The sequence below is a fragment of the Lygodium microphyllum genome, chromosome 4 (assembly GCF_053477565.2).
Source record: "Lygodium microphyllum isolate KBCC chromosome 4, Lygodium_microphyllum_v1.1.10, whole genome shotgun sequence".
Lineage (NCBI taxonomy): Eukaryota > Viridiplantae > Streptophyta > Polypodiopsida > Schizaeales > Lygodiaceae > Lygodium > Lygodium microphyllum.
The window spans coordinates 119,375,870-119,395,212 of record NC_141138.1 but is presented as its reverse complement, the minus strand read 5'-3'; the positions used below and the strand labels follow the sequence as shown (position 1 = coordinate 119,395,212).

Below are 19,343 nucleotides of genomic sequence, written 5' to 3'. Positions count from 1 at the left end.
TGGGGAATTACTTTGTGGCTCACTTGCCTTATTATCTTTGGAGTCCTTCCCACTCCTTGGCTTCCCCTTCATAGAAGTAAAAACTAGGACCCCCTCTCTAGTGAAAGAGTTTTTTAGTGTACTTGGTCATGCAAACTTGCATAGCACAAGAGTTGACAATCAAACTTGTACAAAGTTGTAACTATAGGAAGGAAATACCTATCTGCATAAAATTAAAATATATGGGTGGCAACTTGTTTAAAATTGAGTGGCTTGATTGTTGTTGACTTCGGAAAGCCAATGGTGGCAAATTTGGTAGAATGATCGCCAATACTTTGCTGCGTTGACTTTCAAATCATTCCAAATATGGATGCATGGTGAAAGTGTTGTGATTTAGACTAAAATTCAAGAAAAACAACTTGTATCAGCTCAATAATTGCAGTGGCAATGTGAAATTTCCACAAACAAACTACAAAAGGTGGGATACGTGAGGATTAGACTAGGGATCTAATCCTTGGACTAGTGCCCATAATCCCTAGAAATCCAACACTTGCTACACTAGATTTGGCCAAGCCAATAATAATCAACCCATTAAGGTGAGTCTTACTAATAATTATTAAAAGCAAATATCACTCATTAAGGCGAGTCTTATTTTTGAAAGCAATCTTGGCCTTAGCAACAAGAACACAAGTGCTTAGAGATTGATTGGAGGGAAGCAAAATACATGTAGGGATTTCCTCCCAAGTGCCCCTCATGCGGCAAAGAAATGCCACGCATGAGGACTCCATGGACAATAGTAAAGATAGGTTGTGCTATGTCAATAGCTACCAAAAAAGAGTAATATCGTCATATAGGAAGAGACATTTGTGCAAATTGAGTGGCCAAATGAGAGAGATTAGGGACAATGTATACACATTAGGTGTGTGATTGCAATTCCCACCACTCTAGCACCAATAGCAATCGGGATACAAAGATAAGGATAGAACCTAAAGGAGTTGTGCCCAAGTGCAAAAGAGTTGTGAGATTTTGAGAGGGAAATGTATTAATCATAGATCTCATAAAAGGATTTGAGGTGTAAAGGTGGGATTCGATCAATAGATCACCAAAAGCAAAATTACCCGAAGTAGACTATAAATCTTGAGGACTATTTGAACAAGATCTCTCTCTCTCTTCTCAAATTTACATATTGGTAGGGGTCTAGAGCTCTATAGTAACTTATAGCCGATACATGCAAATTAGAGGGAGTAAGAAAGAAAGAACTAAGTGTGAGAACAAGATGCGCAAGTAAAGCAATAGAGAACAAACACTAAGAGATGAACAAGAAAAGCAAGAACACATGAACTCAATGAATGGAGGGATGGGCCATGGAGTCCATATACCAAAGCATGAGAACATGTGTACAAACCACACGGCTATGGCTGACTACTAGAGTGCCTCCAATCTCCCTCTCTCCATAGGTGCAAGTATGTAAGATGTGACATTGGAGAGTGGAGAGAATGCACATATCTGTAGGCCAATGAACAAGACTTGAGATAACAAAGTTGGCCAAAAATAGGCCGTCTAGCTGCCCACCCAAGCACCCTCCCAAATTCCCAAATGCAAGTCCATAAAACCTATGAAATGTGCAAAACTAACATCCTCTCTTGATCACGGTTGACTAGTACAATGGAATATATTATGATGGGGAACAACGACCCCTACGAACCATCACCATGTTCCATACTACAACAATGATCTGCCAAAAACCTATACTACCAAAGTACATACAACAATGACAATCAAATCGACCATGGATACTCGAGCATTTGGAGCCTTGAACAAATATTAGAGGTTGGGGTCATGATTTGATCTCCTAAACCATGCTTGAGAAAGAAGCAGTCAATTCACTAATACCAAGCCTTGGGAGCTTACTTAAGGCCACAAAGAGGCTTTCCCAAGTGATAGACATGTTTCTCCTTGCATGGCACAACGAAACTTGGAGACTGATCTACATAAATCTTGAGGAAAGCGGACTTTACATTCATCCAATATGTGTGGTAGTGATGAAGAGCCACAAGGACTAAAACGACACAAATGATAGACATTTGAGCAGTTAGGGCAAAAGTCTCCACATAATCCAAGCTAGGCTTTTGTGTGAAACCCTTAGCAACAAGCCTCACCTTGTGTTAGTTTGAGGTGCAATCTGTCAAATTCTTGGTTTTGTTAACCCATTTCTCACAAATAATCTTCCGCTTGGAGGGGACATGGAGCCAACTCCCATGTGTTATTTTGCTCAATAGAATCAAGCTTGTCTTGCATCCCACCATGCTAGATATCATGTGCAAGAGCCTCTTAAAGAGCGGTAGGCTCACGCTCCTCCAATATCCTACTCATCAAGGCATAGTTCAAACTTCACACAGAGGGAACACTCAATCTACTACTATAGCTTGGCTAACCTCCAAGGGCCCTTCGGTGTCTCTTTAATGGAAGTGACTCTAGACTCCTACATCAAACGTTGAAACCATTGAATGATGAGACTAAAGTTTGCTGATTTGTGAGGGAGGTGGTGAGGCCTCCAATACTTGTGATGCACCTATATCCTATGACAGCTCCTCCTTATCAATAGAAGGAAGATCCCCCTTTGAAGGCTGAGTAAACCTCAAAGAAGACCGAGGGATACTGGATACTTAAAATTGAAGAGACGCGGGAGGTAAGGGATAGGAGGGGATGGTGCCGAGGGAGTAGGATGACAAAGAGGTAACTTGGTGGGTGAGGGGTGGTGCTGAGACATGCCACTTGGATCTAGCATCTGGCTTCCCCCTCTTGTTCTTTTTGACATGAATGCAAGCATCACACTGCAAGATGTGAAAATGTGCTACATTGGGCTTTCATCCAAAGAAAACCTCATATGGACTCGTATTATGTAATGCAATAGTCAAAGACCTGTTGCAAATGTGAACTGCCGTCAAAATTGCTTCAGCCCAGAGGGTACAGGAAAGCCCTCATTGGTCAAGAATAGACCTGGCCATCTTCAACATGGTCCTGATTTGTGGCTCCACTACATTCTCAGATAGTCTGATGGTGGTGGCAGGCTCCATGTGAATGCCATGCTGCCTACAAAATTTGTCAAATTGATGAGCAGCAAACTCTCCTCCATAGTCGGCTCAACTCCTTGAATTCTGAATGGAGACTAGTTTTCCACAAAGGTCTTCCACTCACAAATTTGGAAGTAAGCCTCCAATTTGAGCTCTGAGGAATACACCTAAACATATCTCGCAAAAAGCATCACCTAGGAGCAAGAGGTATTTGGTCTGGCCCAAAGACGCCATGTGTATAAGGCTGCACAAGTCTGTATGGACAAGCTCCAAAGGAGTAGATGGTGGAGGCCTTGGGCATAGGCACCCAATGCTATTTGCCCCGCAAACAGCTACAGCATAAAGATGGGAGTTTTGGAAGGAAATTCGGCAATCCCTCAACCATGCCGTACCATAATAACCCAGGCTCTGATGAAGAATAGGCAGCAAAGGCCATGATCTTGTATAGCCCACCCTTCTGTGAGCCAGACCATAGAACAGCACCTGTAGAAGTATCCTCTATCATGACCGCATCCTGTGAAGACCACTCAGGTAACTATTTAAGGCCATGAACAGACAGGTATAAAACATCCTTAAGTGCATTGTGTTGATATATTGAGTATCTTTGTAGTAGTCATTCGTATTTGACTAGCAGGAAATGTGAATTAGAAGTTAGAACCCTGTAGAAATGAGTCACCTTGGTATTTTCAACTAATGTAACTGGCACACTTTTCATTTGCGTTATTACAGACATTGTGGATTCCACAACCACTTTGCATGAACTATCCAGTGGATTGAAAATTAGTTATTCTGACCCTTCATTCAGTTTTACAGTCATGGTCTATAACCAACTTCCTCCCAATCACATCTCAGAACAATAAAACCAATAGCATATAGAACCCAAAAATTGTCATTTTTTCAAGTCTCCATCAGTGAGGTACCATCTTTATCAGCCTATGGCAAACTATTTCAACAGTGTTATCACACAAAAAGTAAAATTCAAACCGCTTACACAGTGGTATACAAAAGCAAATGATATTTTTCACCGATGTTTCACATATTTCCTTCTGGAGTCTTATGAGTAGTTATTTAAGAAGACTAGTAAAGACACAAAAGAAATTGTGACATATAAATAAGCAGCAGATCAATGTACTCAGGTAAAAACATGATGTCAACAATGCATATGCATTTAGCTTTACAAGAATTCAAGAGAAAACGTATTTGAAGATACCAGTGCTGCGTTCTTGAATGCTGTTTAGAACTTGTAGTCTCTGCTTTTTGCAACAATCTGCCATCGAGAAAGTGTGATGATAATTTAAAGTGTGAATCGCCGCTGTTCTAACATGACAAGAGATCATCTTTCCCAGAGCTGTTCTCCATGAGATTCACAAAGACACAACAGAAATGCCAGTGTTAGAAAATGGAAGACCAAAGCTGATGACCCTAACACACCTCGTGCCAAACCAAAACACAAAACAAGGAAGAAGAAAGAAAATCCAAAATGGCCCTCAATAAACTCATCGTTCATTTGTAATCTGCTGATAGTTAGGCAGCAGCGGCAAGGTGCCAACACCACTAATAGACACTAAACAAATGTCACCAACAATGACTATACCCTCTAATGGATGAAGATCCTACAGCAAATCTCCAAGATTCATATGACTCAAACCACCATGTCAATAAGCCAAGGCCTCTCTGAAGAGAAGACAGCCAATGAAGGAGACTCCTCTATCTCATGGATGTGAAGGAATACAGACTCATGGGTAACAGCTCACGAAACCAGCCTTCCTCCTCGGATAGGGTGGTACGAACTTGACTTAATACTAATTACAGCAAGCATAAAATTCACATAAACAGCTCATGAAACCAGCCTTCCTCCTCGGATAGGGTGGTACGAACTTGACTTAATACTAATTATAGCAAGCATAAAATTCACATAAACTGAAAATGCACACTTTACCACTTTAATCTTGGAGAATGGACAGCTTGTTGGCCCCAAAACTGGCGCCCCTTGTACTATTTCTTTAGCTTTTATTACAAATGGATGGAGTATAACTAAGATTCTCTGATCCCCTGCACTAATCCAAGTGTCTCCCGCTGTCAAAATTGACCAGTGAGCCTTCAAATCAATTTGCCGCTTGGTTTGCTTGGGGAATTGGCCTTCATCTTGCTCCTTGCGAGACAAATTTAGCCCCAATTTGAGATTGGTTGGCTGGCCTCTTGAATCTCCTTTCTTTAATTTCAGGTGCTGGAATTTGAGCCCTAGACCCTCAATTCTGAGCACGCATCCCAAGGTGGTTGTCAAATTGAGATAGAGAAAGGCTCAACTAGTTTAGCTCCATCCTTCAAGCAAAGGTAAGGGTATTTCTTCCAATACTTCTTCTCAAGTTGGTTACCCTTCCTATAATATGGGCATTTACACTTCTCTAAATATGTGGCAAAGATCAAAGAAAACTCCTAGTTCTTAGCTTGCTTCTTCTTCTTGTTCTTGGCCTTCTTGTTTTCCTTCTTGTTTCTCCCTCCCAAATGCGCAGTAAAAGCTTTAGTAAAGCTAGATCCATTGTCTCCTATCTCCTTGAATCGATCTTCATGCTCCAAAAGAAACAAAGTTAACTGCCCTCCACAAAATAGTTTTCCAAGACCTGGAGGTAAGCAAACTTGTATAGAAGACATCATACTTGGGAGATGGAAGATGAGTGATAAAAAGCATCACCATGTCCTTTGATAAAATAGTCCTACCATGGGATGCAAGCTCACCCCGCAATTCCTCCATCTTGCTGATAAGATTTTTCATAGAAGGAAAATTATCAATAAGAAGCACCGGAGGTTTCTTCTTTGTATGGTAATGCAGTGGGCAAAGGTCTTTTACTGAATAAAGGGAAGAGAGATTCCACTATGGTCCAAAGTCGGCACACATGCACAAGGACAGAATCTTGCAAACTCATAAATATAGAATCGAACTCAAGAATTGAGACAATCCCATAGGGCTGCTTGGTCCATAGTAGAACCAATGCAAGGATCCTCCATTGGACGAGAAATAGGGGTGGTAATAAATGTCCACAAGTCGAAGGTATCAAGAATACACTCCAATTTGCATGACCAAAGGAAGTAGTTTGTACCATCAAGTCAATCTTCTTTGGGTATAGAGGGAAGAACCGGCACCTATATTGAAGGTTCCATAATGGCTGTGCAACAATCGGATATACGAGCCCTATATGAAACATATAGAGAAGCACAAGGAAAATGAGATCACTTCGATCTTCTAGATCTATCAGAGTGTTGATCTCTGGAGGATTGTGGCTCTAATCTACAATCTTCAAGTTGCTTTTCACTGCAACTTGACTCATGAGAATGTCGATCTTCAAAAGAATGGACGGACTCTTTATCAATGTCATCAAACCTATCAAACCAAGAATCCATAACTGAAACCAGCCTTCCTCTTTGGATAGGGTGGCTGAACCTAATCAAGCACTTAATTACAGCAACTAATAACTGAGCATAAACTAAAATACACAATTTACCTTAATAATCTTGGATATTGGACACCCTATTGGCCCCAAAACTTACGCTCCTTTCAGTATTTCTTTAACTTTGATTGCTAATAAAATGAGTACAAGCTGAGATTCCACAATCTCCTTTGCTGTACCAAAAGTCCCTTGCTGTAATAACAATCACCAAAGCAATTCGGGCCATGTGCCCCTTGACTTTTCACCCCGAACTTGCACAATTGGAACCACAAACTAGCCAAATGCTGCCCCAATTTACAATGAATGGGCTAGCATCTAAATTCCTTGATAATTACATGAATTTCACGTTTTCAATTTAGTGTACAATGTCTTCTCCTATTGGCACGGAATTTTTGTAAAAATTTAGGATTTATAGCAGAGACCCTCCTGCTGTCCACCAAATATGGCTAAGATCTGCTCCAAATGATTGAGAAATACTGAGATCTTTTGAGAAATTAGTGGAGAAGATGAGAGAAAGCCAAGATGAGAGAGAGATCTAATTTTCTTTGCAAGAAAACCATAAAATATGCATGTTGCTTGCTCTACTTTGCATTTAATTTAGTCACCTGCTATCAGGCACCTCCAAAATGTTGTCACCTGATCAACAATGCTGTTGCCAGTCCCTAGAAAGTGTCTCCTTGCTGTCCCCCACCTGGTAAGGCCCCCCAGATGGTTGCCTTTTGCAGCAAATTGCTATTCTCTGATAAAAAAATGGACCATCAGCTCCCTCTCTCTCTCTCCCAAGCTGTAAACTAACTGAATGGCTAAAACCTAGCCCCCAAAAACGTTTTCTCAGTTTGCATGGGCATTCTTTGCCAAGTAGTAGCCTTTAAAATCCATTTTTCAGTATTGTCCAACCATTTAATTAATTGTAAAAATTAAATAATCTTGAAAATTAATTTCAGCCCTTCAAACCCTGCCCAAAATGAAATGTGCCTATCCATAATTAAATTGGCTAGGCCATTTGCAATCTGGAGTAGCTTCCAACCTTCACTAACCCTTAGATTTGATTTAATTAATTAATTAATGCTTGTCCCTAGTATCACCACTGACACTTATTGGCCAAATAACTATTCTAGGGTCAAAACTGACATCCACTGATCTCCAAAGCCTAGCTAGCATAACTTATCACAACTTTTCCCTTTGATATCCACTACATCCTCGAGGTCCTTGGCCTGTTATCATGAAATAACTACCATGTGCATCACATATGCTAAACAACCTTGCACACTTGATTAATAACTTAATCAAATGTTATCAACAAGATTAAAGCATCTTAAAATTTCACGTCCCCGTCACGAACCTCCCCCTTGAAATCCATGCAATCGTCCTCAATTACAATACATTATGCCAAAACAAAAGCATACTACATTGGAATTGCCATAAGGCATCACAATCACAACATTGGCCATTGTTATCTAACCATGTTGTATGCCCCAAAGCTTACTGAAATTTCCAGCCTGCATAAATATCAAATAATAATGAGAAATAGTCCAAAATTGCTGCTAGAAACCTGTTGGATGCATGCATAGCTCATGTTTATCAACTATTCAGACTTCAAAACCGTAGTAAAGCATGTTCTCAATATGAACCATGGCTGAAACTGTCAATGGCATTTACTAACATGTTGTCCATGGAACCAGTTGTAAACCATTGAAAACTGAGCATAATCTATTCATAAACTAATCACTTGCTGATCTGAGAACTAATCACAAACTACTACAAACGAGGGCTTAAACTGATTGCAAAAACTGATCAGCAATTGATGCAAAAACTGCTGCAAAAATGATCCCAAAGTAACCATAACCGGTTCTCAAACTAATTAAAAATTTGAGCTTTTGCTTTCTCAGATTGATCATCTATCTACGAATGAAAGGAGGATGAGAATTTTAGCATGGTACCTATATTCTTAAACAACCTCTTCCAAAATAAACTGGTCATCCAAGGGTATCAATCATTGACAATTGACTCTAGCATACCATGATGCTTAAAGATGTGCTACAAAAACAATCGTGCTATATGATGAACCTTTATTTTCTTCCTCAATGAAATGAAATGGGCTTGTTTGCTAAACTTACAAATGATAGTCCATATCTTGTCATTCCTCGTAGGTGTCCTAGGAAGCTCAAAAATAAAATCCATTGCAATGCTTTGCCAAGGCCTATCTAGAATAGACAAGGGATGCAACAAACCCAACATCTTTTGCCTATCATGCTTTACCTTCTGACATACGATGCATGTGCTGACAAACTGCTCTACATCATGCCTCAAACTGGCCAATAAAAGAAATGCTCTACTGCCTTAACTGTGGCATCAATACCGCGCATATCCTACATACGGTTGAGCATGACTTTCAACGATAACAATGAGCCTTAACTACTTTGTGACACACAGTTATCCACACACTATCAAAAATCCATCTCTTAGCACTAAGTGTTCATGCCTCTAGCTATTGCAAAGCTGATCATAAACATAAGCAAAGTTCAAATTGGCAATATGTAGCTCTTTCAAGGTATCCAACTCAATATAATAAACCATGCTGATGGCCGAAGAGTCTAATAGATGTATTACATGTGTCATCAATCACAAAAAAAGTAGTGTATGTTGGCCAAATGGTAGAGCAAGGGTTATGAACCCAGACATACTTTACCTTCTATCCCAAAAGCTTGATCTTCCTTCAAGCGAAAAAACACTTCTTCGGATTGAGTTGACCTCCCAATGGATCAAGCTTCCCTAAAACCATATCAAGTTTCTAACAATGCAATACACAAGTGTTATCCACAAAGACCTTCAAAAATTTATTAAGGAATTGAGCAAATACTTCATTCAACCTCCTCTGACATTGCAGGTATTTTACCAGTCCCACTTGGGCTGAAGGTTTGGCTTTTTAGTTCCTATCTTGGTGATGTTGCCTCCATCAGCATGGAGATGGACATAGTATCTTCTCTCTCGAGATTGGGCATCCTTTTCCCTTATCTTAGCATCTGTCTTTCTTTCCTTTCAGTTGAGCTGTTTTTATCATTTAAGCATCATTTACTACACTCCTAGTTTGTTTATTCATTCAAGTAGACTGCTACCTTGGTGGTTGTGCCTTCACATTCTTGATTGGCATAGGAGCCATCTCCCCAGGTTAAGTTTCAGGCATATCTATGACACTTGGTCAGCATTGAAGCCATCTCTCGAGATTGAGTACATGCAAATCTCGACTAGCCTGTGGCTAACTCTTCCCTTGTTCTTCCTGTTGGGGAGTGTCAAGCCTTCTCTCTTCATCTATTAGATCCATTTGCATGGTGGACTAATATATTAGCAATCCTCGAATAGCATTGTAGCCATATCCCAAGGTTGAGATTCAAGCTTGCCTACACCACTTGGTCAATACAAGAGCCCTCTCTCAAGATCGAGTACATGCATTTTTCGCATATCCAAATGGCTAATTCTCCTTTGGCTATTCGACTAAGGTGTCAAGTCTACCTTCATCATCAACCTCATCCTTCATCATGGTTCTTGGCACCACACGAAGACTGAAAGCAAGTTTATCTTTCTCCTTCAGCATCGCCATTTATGGTTGAGAGGAAGTTCCTACCCTTTCTTGGTATTTTACAAGTTTCAACATTTTATCTTCAACATCAGCCTACCTTTGTTATTATACCTACCCTTTGCACTGCAAGATCAACACTATCTTTGTAAAAGGGTGCTTGGCAAAAGTGAACAATTTCCCCACAAGAGATATTGTCCGAGTGGTACTTGCTACATGCGCATTCCCACAGAGCATCCTTCAACAAATCTTGAGTTGTTTCCACCAACGGCTCTCTTATCTCACCACACCTCCATACTTCTTCACCCATTCTTCCATTGAGGCACAATACTTAATAGGCTGCACAACATCTCAATAGAAAAAGTCCAAAGTGGTTCCATTTGCCTTTGCAAGTCCTATTAGGCCATTGGGCAACCAACAAGCGCCTTTGTTTGATGCCTTGGCCTCTCTGGGGTGACTCTTTGGGTTCCCAATGTAAGATAACCATCACCTCTATAGTCTTGGTAGACCACTGTGCACTTGATGTGCACCCTTTGTTCAATGCCCTAGCTCCTTTGGGGTGGGACGCATGAGGGTGATTACGGGCTAGAGCTATACTTGCAATCCCTTTCTAATTCCTGTTTTCAGCCCGAGAGAGGGTGTTGAGCTTAAAAAAGCATTATAAACTTATTAGCTCCTCAAAAGAGTCCCAAAACATGTAAATTACCCAAAGTTTCATTAAACAATGCATGGTCCTTGAGAATGTCTGTGTCCCATAAACCAAACTCTAATTTGGGAGGATCCTCTCATCTATTAGTAGACAGGCTACCCACAATTCCACCCTATCCCTTGTCTTGCAGGTTTCAGCCATCAGCTCTACCTCCAGTGGCTGTCCAGCCCATCGCAACTACTACTACATCATCACCAGCCCTTAGCGCCTTGTCCACACTGCTATCGTCCTGTTGTCCAACAAACATCATATAGCTTGCACTTACTGCAATAAAGGGTCGCTCTACATCAAATCTTCCTCCTATAATTGTTGCCCAGTCTCCCAATACTACCAATGATCAGCTGCCATCAGCTTCGAGCATTTACATGGTTGTGTATACCAATTCCAACTTTAGAGATGACTGCGTTTTTGGTTTCCAGCCTGCTGCCCTTCCATACTCAGCACTGTTTCAGCTTCGACTTGTTATAGCACTCCGGATCCGTCTCCAATGGACATCACACTCCAACTACTCCCTCAGTCCACTCCTACAAGAGCCATCAGCTATTGGACAGCTTTGCCCTTGAGAATCATGTAGACTCTTTCCTTTATCTACAGCATTCATTCATTCCCTTCAAAGTTATTTTTCTTCTCTATTTGTTTTTGTGTTTGCATTTTACATTTTGCATTTTTATGTTTTTGCCTTTGTGTTTGAGTTCTCTGTGTTTCAGCCATGGTTGTAGACTCAGTGTTTTCTTTTGCAAACCTTAACATATCTCCACATCCTATTCAGCAAAAGAAAAGTCAACATGTAACATCTTTAAAACATAGTTCTCTTGTAGATCCTGTTTTGATGGCATAAAAGATTCCATTTCTTCCATAGTTTTTTTTTCAATTACCTCCAGTTGCCCAATATTCCCCTCTTTTCCCTTCCTCATTTAACAAAAGCATACCCACATCATCATTGTTGCTATTAGATCCACTAACTCTGTCTGCATTGCTCTCTTCTTCCTCGGTAGTTGCTTACTCTTGTTCTTCTTGCTCTCGTTCCCCCTCTACAAGACTTTTTGTGATCATGTTAAACTTCTATAATACCCCCTTCCTATCCATGAGGGTAATTGTTCTCTTGCCCCAATTTTGTACAACATTAGCCTCTCTCAACCAAAGTCTACCAAGAATAAGTGGGAAAGCACCCAACAAGCTAGCATCACATGACAATCCACTTTGGTACCCACACCAAAAACCCTTACTTCCAACCGCTCTAGAACACCCAAGCATTTTACTTTGGAGTAATTAGCCAATCAACTTCTATATCATAATTCTCCATTTAACTCAAGTCCTAATCTCTCTACACAAAGCTCAAGTTATAACACAAACTTAAGCTCCTCCATCTATGTAAGCTTCATCAATGAACTACGCCTCATGCCATGCATCTACATCAAGGCAAATATCGGGTAAGTCTACAATAGAATGTGACTTAACAATACCTCTTCCTTTCTTCTCTTTAGGAGGATTCACAAGTCTCTTCCAATCCCTCCTTAGAAGAGCAACCTCTGATATCTCTACACAAACAAGGTGGGCTTGTGGTCTAATAAACCAGTCAAACATGCCCTCTAGAGTTGAGAATGATATTGGCTAAGATGGCTAGCCGATAGCAATGTCAATCTAAGTTCGCCACTACCCCTAATTTTGTTGGTTGCCACCACCCTATCTCCCCTCTTGGGGATTACCCACTGAAGGGAAGGGGTCTAATTCTTAGGTTTGGGTTATATACCTCTAGCCTTTAAGCAACACTCATTGTCAAAATGGTTAGTCTTTTGATAATGTTGGCAACACTTATTTTTCTTGGGTACTTATTTTGATAGTCCCTTTTGAGAAGTGATTACTAGAGCCCCCTCTAAAGAGTGAATGGACACACTACCGAATAGTCAAACAGCCGAGCATAACGCATTAGCTAACACTCAAAGTTATGGAATATAGAGATGGTGGCCTATGAAATCACTTGTTGAACAAAATGAAAGTATTTCTTGTAAAGCTTGTTCATGGACAATGTAACCTAGCTTAGGAGCCCCTATAGTGGAGAACTCAATCAGCAATCGCCACTATTCAACTAGCTTGACCTTAAGGTCATGCCAGTCCATGATCTTAAATTTTTGGAGCTCATGGTCACGATTGATACAATGGGTCATGTCTTGAACCGCATAATGGTCAATTAAGTGTTCCCAATGCTCAAATGCAAGGTCAAAATCTTATAACTGTGAGTGGAAATCTAACTAGCTAGTAGCGACTCACGAGTCTGCCATATCAAAGAAAATGCGTGTCAAGATTATCCGCTCTCTCTCTGTCTCTCTATCTATCTACCCACCCACTGACCCAGCATGTTAGAGAAAATATGTGTCAAGAGTATTATCCTCTTTCTCTGTCTCTGTCTGTCTGTCTGTCTCTCTATCTAGCCACCCACATGGAGCTGTTTTCTTTCTTCGTCAATTCTAGAGTCTAGAGGGGATACTAATTCTTTATAATCTTTCATTAGTCGCGCGAATGCACTGGACTGTTCGTGTATGAGTATGTTTTTTAAAACGTACACAATTTTTATGCGAGCTGGCGTTTAACGTAGATACAGTTCTTCTGATTTATCTGTCATGTTTATTCTGTGGTCTGGAATTTTGCATTGCCAAGTAAACTAGCCCCATTTCTGTAGATGGCATGCAGCGCCGGAACACGCTGTACTAATTGTTATGGAATCGTCTAAACTCTCAATATGCTGTGCAGTGGGCATGGAGCATGGCGATCAATTATAGCTTATGATGATGCCTGTGGTCGAGTATACTTGCGAGCCTGGTGCATAGGGATCCTGAGTTCTTACTACTCTAGAATGCCTTTGGATATGCATTCTCGTATTTCACCTCCACTCGTGCTGTTTCTCTTATTCATAGTTAGATATGTCTATGCCCACATTACCTGATTCTCCATGTTATTCTTTTCTCCGTATGCCGGCAATTGTATCTCTTACTAGGCTTTGAGCTTGCCATAACACCTGCACGTTACTTACTAGGATTCGAGCCTATGAATACTAATAGAACAACGTTTTTAAGCCATTAGTGTAATGACCGATCATTAATAATTATTTTAAGCATACAAGGGTTAGGGGCACCTTGGTGCAAGGTGGGAGTCGCCTATAATAGGACTGCCTGCAAGTAGAGGTATGATGGATCAGGCATGGGTGAGAATCCCGGAAAACTGAGCATCAATTGTACTATGCAAGAGTGAAGTTCCCAGCATGTGAGTACCAATGGATTCGCCTGAGGATAAGATGGATTGTGCATGAGTGGAATGCCTGACATTAAGACACCGATAGGCTGAGTAAATAGCATTGAGGACATAAGCTGGGTAAATTCCTTTAAAGGTAAGACTCCAATATGTGAAGAGGGTATATCTGGAAAGGTAAATAGGGTTGGTCCTACAGGTTTTTGTGGTGGAAGGGTAGGGTGTAGAGAAAGGGATGTACCCAACACATGTTCAATAGAAGCAAAATGTAAACTTTGATTTTGCTTGACTGATACGTTTGTTTTCTAGATTCTTCAAGGTTACACATTGGTATGGGCTTCGGTCTCCAAGAAGGTAACCTATAGCTGGTACTACCTGCACAATGGATGTAGCAAAAAGATGCATTTGATGTCTGTATAAACTCTATAGAACACAGGAAGCTACCATCGTGTCTAGCTATGATGTGTCATCTTGCCAGTAAAAGTGCTGTGGCTGAGGTGCAACTCCCTCCAGTATCATTTAAGGTGGAATCAAAGATACTTACTAGTAGGGGAAGCCAAAGATAGAGAGAAATGTGTGGAGAATGAACGCTGGGCATGGTAGATGGACATGAATAGGCTTTCCTACATCTCTCACTCAAAGCTTGGAGGGATGGAGATAACCCCCTCGGGAGGTAGAATGGCTCTGATGATGAGGAACTCTATGATGATGAAGGTTATGGAAATCTTCCCTCCACGATGGAAGAGACCTTAGACACGTAATATTAGTTTGTGTCCTCTTGTAGCCCAAATGCTCATACTAGCTAAGGCATCAAGAGCACTTGTCTCTGATAACATTAGAAGGAGAAAGGGCAAACAAATTGTACTACAAGTACAAAATTTGTGAATAACAAATGAACACAAAAATGGAATGAGAAATGAAAGGATGAATACAACGAACTTTGTACAAGTGAGAAATGAGACTATGAATCAAGGTGGAGTGGTAGGACCAATGCCAATTGCAGAAGTGGCGGAAACAAGAGTGAAGACTCCAAGGCGAGGGTGGAGCATGGGGTCTAGGACACTTGACAAGGCAGTTTGGGCTGTGTGGAACTGAAAACTGAGTCATCAACTCTGCAAACATCAAGGTTGAGCGTGTTGACACTTGTACGGATCCTAAGTGTGAGCAAGCAGCCAGCACTTGATGTTCGAATTGGGTTGGGAAGTCAATGTTTTGATGATGGACAGCTGTGCAGTAGGAGAATCTGAAAATGCAGCAGTCCGGAGCTAGCAAGATGGCGTGGTAGAAGGTCAGAGAACCTGCATTCGCAATTGAAAGAGTAGTGTAATTCTCTGGAAGGTAGACATCAGCAGTGGAGCAGTCATGGAGGAAGTAGTCTATGGTGTTATGGACAGGTCTGTTAAGCTATGGAAAGTGCAATGTGCATCAACATTTAACCTTTCATTAACTTAATCACACTAAATGTGCACAAGTGTAGAAAACCCACAGAACTTTGGTTGGTCGGGTGGACTGCCTCCAATTACTGCTCTGATCAGCCAAGCATGCATTCACTGGCAAGACTCATTTCAATGAGTCTTAACTATATTACTTGGTCAAATCTGATAAGACATGTCTCCTAGAACTTGGGGGACATTGTATAGGGGATGGGAACCCAACTAGACCCTTCCCTTGTTCCACGTGAGGTTGTTTGTTCTTGGAAGGCACATAATGCTTCAGCTATCGTTGAGTTGATGCAAGGGGTGCTTATAGAATTCCACTCATAGTTATAAGATTTTGACCTTGCATTTGAGCATTGGGAACACTTAATTGACCATTATGAGGTTCAAGACATGACCCATTGTATCAATCGTGACCATGAGCTCCAAAAATTTAAGATCATGGACTGGCATGACCTTAAGGTCAAGCTAGTTGAATAGTGGCGATTGCTGATTGAGTTCTCCACTATAGGGGATCCTAAGCTAGGTTACATTGTCCATGAACAAGCTTTACAAGAAATACTTTCATTTTGTTCAACAAGTGATTTCATAGGCCACCATCTCTATGTTCCATAACTTTGAGTGTTAGCTAATGCGTTATGCTCGGCTGTTTGACTATTCGGTAGTGTGTCCATTCACTCTTTACAGGGGGCTCTAGTAATCACTTCTCAAAAGGGACTATCAAAATAAGTACCTAAGAAAAATAAGTGTTGCCAACACTATCAAAAGACTAACCATTTTGACAATGAGTGTTGCTTAAAGGCTAGAGGTATATAACCCAAACCTAAGAATTAGACCCCTTCCCTTCAGGGTAATCCCCAAGAGGGGAGATAGGGTGGTGGCAACCAACAAAATTAGGGGTAGTGGCGAACTTAGATTGATATTGCTATCGGCTAGCCATCTTAGCCAATATCATTCTCAACTCTAGAGGGCATGTTTGACTGGTTTGTTAGACCACAAGCCCACCTTGTTTGTGTAGAGATATCAAAGGTTGCTCTTCTAAGGAGGGATTGGAAGAGACTTGTGAATCCTCCTAAAGAGAAGAAAGGAAGAGGTATTGTTAAGTCACATTCTATTGTAGACTTACCCGATATTTGCCTTGATATAGATGCATAGCATGAGGCGTAGTTCATTGATGAAGCTTACATAGACAGAGGAGCTTAAGTTTGTGTTATAACTTGAGCTTTGTGTAGGGAGATTAGGACTTGAGTTAAATGGAGAATTATGATATAGAAGTTGATTGGCTAATTACTCCAAAGTAAAATGCTTGGGTGTTCTAGAGCGGTTGGAAGTAAGGGTTTTTGGTGTGGGTACCAAAGTGGATTGTCATGTGATGCTAGCTTGTTGGGTGCTTTCCCACTTATTCTTGGTAGACTTTGGTTGAGAGAGGCTAATGTTGTACAAAATTGGGGCAAGAGAACAATTACCCTCATGGATAGGAAGGGGGTATTATAGAAGTTTAACATGATCACAAAAAGTCTTGTAGAGGGGGAACGAGAGCAAGAAGAACAAGAGTAAACAACTAGCGAGGAAGAAGAGAGCAATGAAGACAGAGTTAGTGGATCTAATAGCAACAATGATGATGTGGGTATGCTTTTGTTAAATGAGGAAGGGGAAAGAGGGGAATATTGGGCAACTGGAGGTAATTGAAAAAAGAACTATGGAAGAAATGGAATCTTTTATGCCATCAAAACAGGATCTTTGATAAAAACAGCTCGAGAGAGAAGATACTATGTCCACCTCCATGCTGATGGAGGCAACATCACCAAGATAGGAACTAAAAAGCCAAACCTTCAGCCCAAGTGGGACTGGTAAAATACCTGCAATGTCAGAGGAGGTTGAATGAAGTATTTGCTCAATTCCTTAATAAATTTTTGAAGGTCTTTGTGGATAACACTTGTGTATTGCATTGTTAGAAACTTGATATGGTTTTAGGGAAGCTTGATCCATTGGGAGGTCAACTCAATCCGAAGAAGTGTTTTTTCGCTTGAAGGAAGATCAAGCTTTTGGGATAGAAGGTAAAGTATGTCTGGGTTCATAACCCTTGCTCTACCATTTGGCCAACATACACTAATTTTTTTGTGATTGATGACACATGTAATACATCTATTAGACTCTTCGACCATCAGCACGGTTTATTATATTGAGTTGGATACATTGAAAGAGCTATATATTGCCAATTTGAACTTTGCTTATGTTTATGATCAGCTTAGCAATGGCTAGAGGCATGAACACTTTGTGCTAAGAGATGGATTTTTGATAGTGTGTGGATAACTGTGTGTCACAAAGTAGTTAAGGCCCATTGTTATCGTTGAAAGTCATGCTCATCCGTATGTAGGATATGAGAGGTATTGATGCCACAGTTAAGGCAGTAGAGCATTTCTTTTATTGGCCAGTTTGAGGCATGATGTAGAGCAGTTTGTCAGCACATGCATCGTATGTCAGAAGATAAAGCATGATAGGCAAAAGATGTTGGGTTTGTTGCATCCCTTGTCTATTCTAGATAGGCCTTGGCAGAGCATTGCAATGGATTTTATTTTTGAGCTTCCTAGGACACCTATGAGGAATGACAGGATATGGACTATCATTTGTAAGTTTAGCAAACAAGCCCATTTCATTTCAGTGAGGAAGAAAATAAAGGTTCATCATATGGCACGATTGTTTTTGTAGCACATCTTTAAGTATCATGGTATGCTAGAGTCAATTGTCAATGATTGAGACCCTTGGATGACCAATTTATTTTGGAAGAGGTTGTTTAAGAATATAGGTACCATGCTAAAATTCTCATCCTCCTTTCATTCGTAGATAGATGATCAATCTGAGAAAGCAAAAGCTCAATTTTTTAATTAGTTTGAGAACCGGTTATGGTTACTTTGGGATCATTTTTGCAGCAGTTTTTGCATCAATTGCTGATCAGTTTTTCAATCAGTTTGAGCTCACGTTTGTAGTAGTTTGTGATTAGTTCTCAGATCAGCAAGTGATTAGTTTATGAATAGATTATGCTCAGTTTTCAATGGTTTACAACTGGTTCCATGGACAACATGTTAGTAAATGCCATTGACAGTTTCAGCCATGGTTCATATTGAGAACATGCTTTACTACGGTTTTGAAGTCTGAATAGTTAATAAACATGAGCTATGCATGCATCCAACAGGTTTCTAGCAGCAATTTTGGACTATTTCTCATTATTATTTGATATTTATGTAGGTTGGAAATTTCAGTAAGCTTTGGGGCATACAACATGGTTAGATAACAATGGCCAATATTGTGATTGTGATGCCTTATGGCAATTCCAATGTAGTATGCTTTTGTTTTAGCATAATGTATTGTAATTGAGGACGATTGCACGGATTTCAAGGGGGAGGTTCGTGACGGGGACGTGAAATTTTAAGATGCTTTAATCTTGTTGATAACATTTGATTAAGTTATTAATCAAGTGTGCAAGGTTGTTTAGCATATGTGATGCACATGGTAGTTATTTCATGGTAACAGGCCAAGGACCTCGAGGATGTAGTGGATATCAAAGGAAAAAGTTGTGATAAGTTATGCTAGCTAGGCTTTGGGGGTCAGTGGATGTCAGTTTTAACCCTAGGATAGTTATTTGGCCAATAAGTGTCAGTGGTGATACTAGGGACAAGCATTAATTAATTAATTGAATCAAATCTAAGGGTTAGTGAAGGTTGGAAGCTACTCCAGATTGCAAATGGCCTAGCCAATTTAATTATGGATAGGCACATTTCATTTTGGGCAGGGTCTGAAGGGCTGAAATTAATTTTCAAGATTATTTAATTTTTACAATTAATTAAATGGTTGGACAATACTGAAAAATGGATTTTAAAGGCT

At 40.4% G+C, this 19,343-nt stretch overlaps 1 protein-coding gene and 1 pseudogene across 3 annotated transcripts in view; both read right to left on the bottom strand.

The window, feature by feature from the left end:
* LOC148037535 (putative calcium-binding protein CML11) overlaps positions 1-19,343 on the bottom strand; it is a 260,777-nt pseudogene that overhangs the window by 121,366 nt on the left and 120,068 nt on the right.
* Positions 1-19,343, bottom strand: part of LOC148037537 (uncharacterized) — a 92,680-nt gene that overhangs the window by 66,891 nt on the left and 6,446 nt on the right. For 2 of the 3 annotated variants that reach the window (XM_087676465.1, XM_087676466.1), the window contains exon 5: positions 4,264-4,401. In XM_087676465.1, coding sequence (XP_087532591.1) covers positions 4,264-4,390 — 127 coding nt within the window. In that variant the 5' untranslated portion in view covers positions 4,391-4,401. The remainder of the gene's footprint in view (positions 1-4,263; positions 4,402-19,343) is intronic. The other variant, XM_087676467.1, reaches the window with a different exon arrangement.